The sequence below is a fragment of the Triticum urartu genome, chromosome 4, assembly GCF_003073215.2.
Source record: "Triticum urartu cultivar G1812 chromosome 4, Tu2.1, whole genome shotgun sequence".
NCBI lineage: Eukaryota > Viridiplantae > Streptophyta > Magnoliopsida > Poales > Poaceae > Triticum > Triticum urartu.
The window spans coordinates 73,894,724-73,903,239 of NC_053025.1; the positions used below are offsets into that span (position 1 = coordinate 73,894,724).

Sequence of the window (8,516 nt, forward strand, 5' to 3'; positions counted from 1 at the left end):
CAGAGCAAGCCCTTTTTTGTTGAATCACCACCTTCATCTTCATTGACCATGGTGGTATTGAGAAAATTGGCAATGAAGGCGAGCCACTCGCTTTTGCTCATTCAATTTCACCCAACAATGCATAAATATGAAGCGCTTCTTCTCCGTCTTGTGGTACAATGTCCACGCGCATGCGGGCTAGTAAAGGAAGTCAATGAAATGGTCAACAAGTTGCAAGATTGAACAAATCAACCAAATGACCAACACATAGAGAAACAAGTCACAAAACTTATGAGCTCGAGGAGTGACATGCCACTTGGCTACTGGTTTTGCACTTGTTTGTATGAGCTGCAAAACATGTTGACGTCCTCTTGGATGATGTGTCATCTATGGGCTAGCGACTTTGGATTGCGATCATGGATCACTTTCTTGTAGTAGGGATCATATCAATTTTGCTCATGAAACCAAGCATGAAAACTTTGCCAAAAATGTCCATGAAACGGATACACACTAGCGGCCAACCATACCCCACAGATCAAATCATCCTCCTTGTTCGAGTAGGCGGTTCCCTCGAAGTCTGGCTGCATAGTGTACGCATGTTGGGTCTTGCTTCGGCTGGGAGTCATCCACTTGTCAGTCTTCGTGTCCGCCTCCGTAGTGGATAATGTTCATCATTGCCTCGTCGTTTGTTGCCATTGCGCCTGGTCGAGGCATTTCGACAAACCATAATCAGACATTAATGGACGAGAGCTCTCCAACGGGAATCAGTGATCGAACCAGCGTCGGCTATTCCATGAAGAGGCAATCATTGTCGAGGTCGATGGTGAAATGACGCTCGATGGCCGCCGGAGATGAAGGAGGTCACTGACTGTTGTGGCGATTGTGCGTGCTGAGTGTACCGAGGTACTTGATGGCGTAGTAGTAGGATGGCCTCAGCTAGACGGGCCATGGTTGCGATTGATCGAGCGACACTAGCTCAACGGTGCGCTTTGGATGATTAGTTATAGCCTGAATGGCCGCTATCGCCTTCTTCTTTGCCTTGACACGCGTGCCTTGGCGTTGCGCGGACGCGAGCTCCTTTGGGTCAGGGCCTTGTGGGACGACGATTATCGTCTTTGCCTCCTCCGACAGCTCCATCATGAAGGTGGATGGCGGAACAGCAAGGGGGTGGGTCCGTGCAGAGGAGGGGGAGGGGCGGGCTTTTGTGCAGGAGGAGTGGCACGATTGTGAGAATGTGCGGTTTTGCCTCAGTTTGGGGTAGATCCGGATGTCGGAGTCTGACATAGTGGATGTCCGGACTCCCCCAAACCTCCTCTAAGTTTGGTACCAGTTTGCGGGATTTCAGATGTTGGCCATATTTTAGGTGAGACGTGTTTTATGGGCGAAAAGTGTTTGATCTAAATATTTGTGATAGATTTTGTGATCCTTGTTGAGTTGTCTTATCTCCTTAACTTTCGTTGTATCAAAATATTGCTAATCTTGAACTATCAAAACGTCACATATGTAGGAGAAGCCATTAAGACAAACGGCAGATCAGCGGTGCTGCCCACGTCCTCTTGAATGGCGTACCATCGATGGGCTAACGGCTTTGGATTGTAATCATGGATCACATTCCCACGGCAAGGATCATATCACTTTTGCTCATAAAATCAATCATGCACACTTTGCCAAAACGTCGTGCCCTTTTGCTTTGTGCCATGAAACGGATCCACACTAGTGGTCAACCACGCCTCACAGATCAACTCATTCTCCTTGTTTGAGTAGGCGATTCTCTCAAAGTCTTGTTGCTTGGTGTACGCCTGCTAGGTGTCTGCCAGCTGGGTGTCCGACTAGGAGTCATCCATTTGTCTGTCTTTGTATCTGCCTCTGTCGTGGATAGTGTTTATGATGCCTCGTCATCCGCCAACGTTGCGCTTGGTTGGGGCATTTAGGCAAACAATAACCAGGCACAAAAGACGAGAACCATATAGCGGGAATCAGTGACCAATCAAGTGTCGCCTACTCTGTGAAGACATAGTAGTTGCTAAGGTCAACGGTGAACAACACTCGATGCCTAGAGGTGAAAGACGCTGCAAACTGCTGTGACGATTGCTGCGTGCGGGGCATACGGAGGTGTTGGGCGACCTAGTAGTAGGACGGCTTCAGCTGGACGGGTCAAGGTTGCGATACCGGGCGGCACTGGTCCAGTGATGCGCTTCGCGTGACGAGTTAAAGGCACAAACGAACAGTACCTTTGCCATGATGCGCGAGCCTTGGCGTTGCGTGGACGCGACCTTGCGGGCTACCTCCGCCTGTTCCGACTCGTGCAGGACGATGAACATTGTCTTTGGCTTCTCCGACCATCACAACGATGGACGTCAAAATGACGTGAGATTTGGGTGAAGCCAACAGGAGGGGTGGGCTTTCATGCAGGAGAAACAGTAGAATTTTGAGAATGCGCGGGCTCTGGCTTGATTTTGAGTGAGTCCGGAATGTCAAAATCTAACATGGTATACGTCTGGACTCCCCTACACCTTTCCTTGATATGGTACCGGTTTCTCGAAGTTGGAACGTTCATTTTAGACGAGCCAAATTGGATGGGCTAAAAGCGTCCTGTCTAAGTTTGGTCATAGTGGGGAGTAACTTATACTAGTGTCATGCATATGACACTAGTCTAAGTTACTATGCACAGGAGTAACTTAGACTAGTGTCATATGCATGACACTACTCTAAGTTACTACCTCCATAGTGCAAAGTATCTTAGTAGTAGTGTCATAGTTTATTTCATTTATTGCCTTATAGACTCATTTTACCTCGGGAAGCGCTATGTTACAGTAATATATTATGTTACTCCAAGCACCTTTCTTCTCATTAAATACTTGCCACATAAGCAAAATTGTCTTGGGATGTGTTAAGTTACTACCTAAGTTACCCCCACTATGGTTAGCCTCATAGTGCAAATAACATAGTACTAGTATCATAGATGACTTTATTTATTAGCTTATAGACTCATCTTGTCTTGAGAAGCGCTATGTTACAATAACATATTGTGTTACCACCTCTCATTAACTACTTGCTACATAAGTAAAAAAATTGAAATGCGCTATGTTACTAGCTAAGTTACTCTCACTATGAATAGCCTAAATATTTTCAGTCGATTTGGTGATCGCGTTGGAGCTGCCTTATCTCCCCAACTTCATTGTACCAACAATATTGCTAATCTTCTAGAAACCATTAAGACAAACAGCATATCAGCGGTGCTGCCCATGTGCCACTGCTTGACCACCCTTCCCTGTAGTAGTACCTAGCTCATTTACTCACCGCCAGCTATTAGCTCTAGCTCGTCCAGGTTAATGCCAATCCGCGCAAAAAGTTGGGCAGTTTTTACAGAATTCGGCCATTCCAGTTTCATTCTTGAAGTCAAACTTGGCAGCTCCATTTCCAGACTCTGGGTTCGGCCCTTCACGTGCTGCTTCCTCCGATCCGGCGCCGACCGCGCCCACCTCCTCCTCCCTCGATCCGCATTAAGTACTCCCTCTTCCGGTGCCGCCGCCTCCCCCTTGTCAATGCGGTGGAAGCGTCGGAGCTAGCTGCACATCGCCGCAGTCGAGCACAAGGAAGAGTGGTGGAGGCGGATGGTGGAGGAGGGGAGGTCGCTGGCGGAGACGCCGACCTGGTCGGTGGCCACGGTCACCACGTTCATGGTCGCCGCATGCTTCCTCATCGAGCGCTCGCTCTCACGCCTCGCCAAGGTAACCTTCGTCCGGCAGCTTGCTTAGCTAGTGGAAGCTAGCACGTAGCTGATCTTTTCACTCGTTGATGCGCAGTGGCTGCAGAAGACGAAGCGGAAGGCCATGCTCGCCGCACTCGAGAAGATCCGCGAAGGTGGTACCCCACCATAGAAACTCTGAAAGTTGCCGTCTCCCTGAGTTTGACTATCTTTAAGCCGTTAATCTTAACACTGTTTTTACTGTTTATTAGGAGTTTAGGACCACCACTACATTTAGCGTGGTTTACAAATGACCATGTTCACTCCAAGGTCGTCACGATTTGTAGTTTCATCACTTTTACTTGGCAAGTGTCAAGGTCTTCTATTGGTCTGTCTGTATCTGTTTTGGGATGGTATCCACCATTCTTTTATCTTTCAGTAGTGTCAAACCTCAGTCTCTGTTCTTTATCTTGGAGTGCTCCCCATTGTCCTGGAAACAAATGCTCCGGCAAAGGCCAGTAAGAAGGGGATCGAAAGTAGATAGGGGCTCCCACTGTAGATGTGGTTCCATACCTTGATGATTGAAACCTTAAGGCATAGTGATTGACTTGCCTTTCGAAAGTGGCGACACTGGACTTGTACAAAGGGACTTTTCTTTTGCCACTCTTGTTCTTGCTTGGAAGGTGTTTGAATTTTTGCCTCAAAGAGGGAACCGTGTCTCACTTGCAGAACTGATGCTGCTTGGCGTGATATCACTGCTGCTGAGCCAGACGGCCAGGTGGATATCGGAGATCTGCGTGCCATCGACACTCTTCACCAGCAAATTCTACATGTGCACAGAGAAGGATTTCGCCGATCTGGACCAACATGGGGACGGCTCCGCTAACGACACCCACATTGCTAGAATCCTAGTTGGCGGCCAGTCGATGCATGTTTGTGATGAGGTAAATGTCAGAATCGACTGGCTCCCATCAAACCTTTTGTTTCATATGAGATAAATCATCATGTTGTCGCTTTCTCTGCTTGCAGGGTCATGAACCTTTTGTTTCATATGAGGGTCTTGAGCAGTTGCATCGGTTTCTGTTTATTCTTGGTTTTACTCATGTGCTTTACAGTTTCGTGACAGTGGTTCTGTCGATGATTAAGGTACGTCTTCCTTATTTGTTATTATTGATCTGAGTATCTGATCTTGCAACACGGTCTCTAAGTGTCTAATGTGTTTCTTTTGGTGATTGTTACAGATATATAGCTGGAGGAAGTGGGAAACTCAAGCATGTACACTCTCAAGGGAGCAGTTGCAACGTAAGGTCAAGTGAAATTGGATGCTTGTTAGGTCATATAGTACTAGTGATACATTTGCTTAATAATGATGTTTTGTTCTACCTGAGAAGTTTTTCCCTCTCAGCTAGGAGAAAGGTTATGCGAAGGCAATCTACCTTTGTTTTTCATCATGCATCTCACCCATGGAGCAAAAGTAAAATACTTCTTTGGATGGTAAGTTCGCTGCATTGCTTCAAGAACAGTGTTGTTGTTGCACTGATTCTTATTGCATATTTTCCTTGTGAGTCTCTTAGTTGGTAATGACTTAATGGTTATAACTTTCATGTTTTATTTGCCCAGTTAATTTAGTATTTTTCATATTTGCTTATATATATTGAACAAAGTCCAATAGTATTATTGGACTCCAAGTGCAAATGAATCGCATCTCTACTACTGCAGCTATTTAAATAGACAATAGACTATATGTACCCAACTACACGTGCTCTCTGTGACGACTTGTCGATTTTCTCAACCCACAAAAGCTTTGTGTCACATACCTTGTTGGTACATGATGTCTTTTGTGATCGGAAATATATTTTTTGACATTTCTAATATGCTCTAGTAACCAAATGTTGCAGCTGTGCTTTCTGCGCCAATTTAAGGGTTCTATTAAGAAATCAGATTACATGGCATTAAGGTTGGGCTTTATCACGGTAAGTGCTCTTCATCGCTCTATTTGATCTCGTCTACTAGAATCTTGGTGATAAGTCATTTCTTCAATGCATTTTTATTGATTATCAATTTTTTTTATCAGTATCATAAGTTGCCGCATTCGTACGACTTCCACAAATACATGGTACGGAGCATGGAAGATGATTACAATGGAAGTGTTGGTATCAGGTAAAACAGAACATGCACTGCTGAATCCTGAATCCTGAATCCTGATACCGAGATTATTTGTTTTTCTTTGATGATATAAGTGGTTACACATCAAGATCGAACAAACTTATCTGATGAAGAAATCTTAGCATTTATCCTTATTGGATTTTGATTATAATATGATACTCCTGCTTGCTTGTGGTTTGCATAGGATTTATAAATATATTATGCCCTCTCTTGTGTGTGCTAACATTCCATTTGCTGTACAGTTGGCCACTTTGGGCTTATGCAATAATATGCATCTTTGTCAATGTTCATGGTATTACCTCCTTATTACTTTCTCACACAAACATAGAGATCTGGTTGTCCATTTTAGTCCTCATTAGGTTTGCGACATTTCACTAATTGCAGGTCTTAATATATATTTCTGGCTATCATTTGCCCCTGTCATTGTAAGTATCACCCCAACTCAAAGAAAAAAGTATCACCCATATTTCTGAACCAACGCGCTATTCACAGTTAATTGTTTTTCCCTTTCTTCTCTGAAAATGGTATTTATGTCCTGGCCTAATTACGCATCTTCAAAATGTTCGAAGCTTGTCCTGCTTGTGGGCACTGAGCTGCAGCATGTTATCGCTCAGTTGGCACTGGAGGTTGTTGAGGCAACAGCCACAAATGTCGGAACACAACTGAAACTGCGTGATGATCTCTTCTGGTTTGGAAAACCTCGGGTTCTGTGGTGGCTTATACAGTTCATCTCGTTTCAGGTAATGTCTCTGACTCTCTTACTATGTGGCTTTGAACATCTTCCACATCCTAACATCTACCCTTGCTTCCAGAATGCCTTTGAGATGGCGACATTCTTATGGTCTCTGGTGAGGATCACCAATCTATGATCAATCATAATGTTGTTTTGGATTAACATGCATTAGTGTAGGATGTTTTTTTTTGATAAGGAGGATAAACCCCCGGCCTCTGCATCTGGACGATGCATTAGTGTAGGATGTAAGGAAGATGCTGATTCATGAGATCTTTTTGATTCTGTATCATAGCTTAAGCTATTAGTGCTGAATGCATGGTGATTGAAAAACTTTCTAGGCCAAGGCAAAAGAAAGGAACAGCATCACCTGTCATGACTCGTCACTTTATATATGAAAGATCCAATGGATACAATGGATTTCTTTATAGCTTCTTTTGGTTGCTTACTACTTTGCATTTATCCTGTGCAGTGGGAACTGAGTGCAAATTCTTGCTTCATGAAGAACCAGTACATGGTTGTTATTCGTTTGGCTTCTGGGTAAGTTGCATACCATGAATACGTTGGCATCTCAATATGTTCATTTGACATGTTGTTTTGAGAAACCTACAACATATCAATTTTTTACATCAGTGTGTCTCTGACAATTTACTTTAAAGAATCCGTATTGTGAAGATATAATTATATGCATGAACTTCATTAAGAAGTGCATTCGCTCGGACTCTGGACTCATACAGCTGTTTTTCATCCCTTTTGAGCACTGCAGGCTGCTTGTTCAAATTTGGTGCAGCTACAGTACGCTGCCTCTTAACGTGATTATCTCCCAGGTATTCCTTGAATGATAAAACCTAAAAACCAAGAGAGCCACTTAGTGAACTCTCCACTTATTTCACCAGAATTATTTACTGTCAACCTACTGTACTGATGAATACTTTTCTCGGTAGGCCATATTTTTTTCCTTCATTGACTATGAAGCCTTTTTAGTATATTCTCTTTATGCAGTTTGTAGTAGAGAAGGTAGGAAGGTAATATTCCGTGTCTGGTCTTCTTTTCACTTATCTTGTTTCTTTGCTGAAATTTGCAGATGGGTTCCAAGTTCAAGAAGGCACTGGTCTCCGAGAGCGTGAGGGACTCCCTCCACAGCTGGTGCAAGAGGATCAAAGACAGGAGGCACAACCCGCTCTTCATGCGGAACGGGACACTCACGTCGAGGTCGGTCTGCTCCCTCGACACGACCATCTACGAGACCGACCACGAGACCAACACGGTGTGCACGCTGTCGAGGACTGTGTCGGCGTCGTCCCTGGACGAGGCGCTGACTGTGGTCACTGTCGACGACGAGGAGATCTCTCACATCTAGCAAGATATTCGACACCCTTAGTTACTGAGGTTAGCCCTGTTCTTCGCCGGGATAAATATGTGCAGCCAAAACTCTGCTGAACTTGAGAAACGGTGCCCATACCTGCCTAAGCTTTGTAGTACCTGCAGAGAAGGACCTGCGGATTACACAGTATATATGTGTGTGACTGTCTAGTGATTGCTCCTCATGGCTCATGGCCACTCTGTGCAAAGTAATCTTTTGTCAATAGGACGCCTCCGCTTCAAGATGATACTACCATCTTTGTATTGACTTATAACATTGCACTAAATCATCAGAATTCACAACTACACGTAATGGATCGTTTTGGGCAATGACAGTGTTTTTGCATCATTACCTTGCTGAAGGCATTGCTCGTACTTTATCTTCAGGGTAAAAACCCAGGATTTTACCTTTACTGGTTGGATTCGGCTATGGCGGCGCTTGGGCATAGTTCACTTTCTGAAGGTGTTGCTGCTGAATAACCTTGGTCTTTTTGTAGTTCGTTGGTTTGGTGCTTCAAAGTTTTTCTTTTTCAGTTTTGCTAAAGCACATCTAGATGTGCCATAAGTATTGCACATCTAAGTCATATGTCA

General features: G+C 44.4%; 1 protein-coding gene across 2 annotated transcripts; it reads left to right on the forward strand.

Moving 5' to 3' along the window:
- The first annotated feature begins 3,306 nt into the window (after positions 1-3,306).
- LOC125550749 (MLO-like protein 4) lies at positions 3,307-8,255 on the forward strand. 2 transcript variants are annotated; one of them, XM_048713828.1, is made up of 15 exons: positions 3,307-3,710; positions 3,786-3,843; positions 4,397-4,611; positions 4,697-4,813; positions 4,909-4,974; positions 5,073-5,161; positions 5,550-5,640; positions 5,742-5,827; positions 6,076-6,125; positions 6,218-6,258; positions 6,403-6,573; positions 6,646-6,681; positions 7,036-7,103; positions 7,330-7,390; positions 7,648-8,255. In XM_048713828.1, the coding sequence occupies exons 1-15, from the start codon at positions 3,594-3,596 to the stop codon at positions 7,921-7,923; spliced, it is 1,542 nt and encodes a 513-aa protein (XP_048569785.1). In that variant the 5' UTR covers positions 3,307-3,593; the 3' UTR covers positions 7,924-8,255. The 2 variants fall into 2 exon arrangements, with proteins under 2 accessions (XP_048569785.1, XP_048569786.1); XM_048713829.1 differs by having other exon boundaries at positions 3,313-3,710; positions 4,909-4,969; positions 5,566-5,640.
- Positions 8,256-8,516: the final 261 nt, after the last annotated feature.

Coding starts and splice junctions, on each gene's coding strand:
- LOC125550749 (XM_048713828.1), top strand. CDS start 3,594: ATGGTGGAGGAGGGGAGGTCGCTGGCGGAGACGCCGACCTGGTCGGTG. Junction 4,612..4,696: donor CGATGCATGTTTGTGATGAG/GTAAATGTCAGA, acceptor CTCTGCTTGCAG/GGTCATGAACCTTTTGTTTC. Junction 5,828..6,075: donor AATGGAAGTGTTGGTATCAG/GTAAAACAGAAC, acceptor TTTGCTGTACAG/TTGGCCACTTTGGGCTTATG.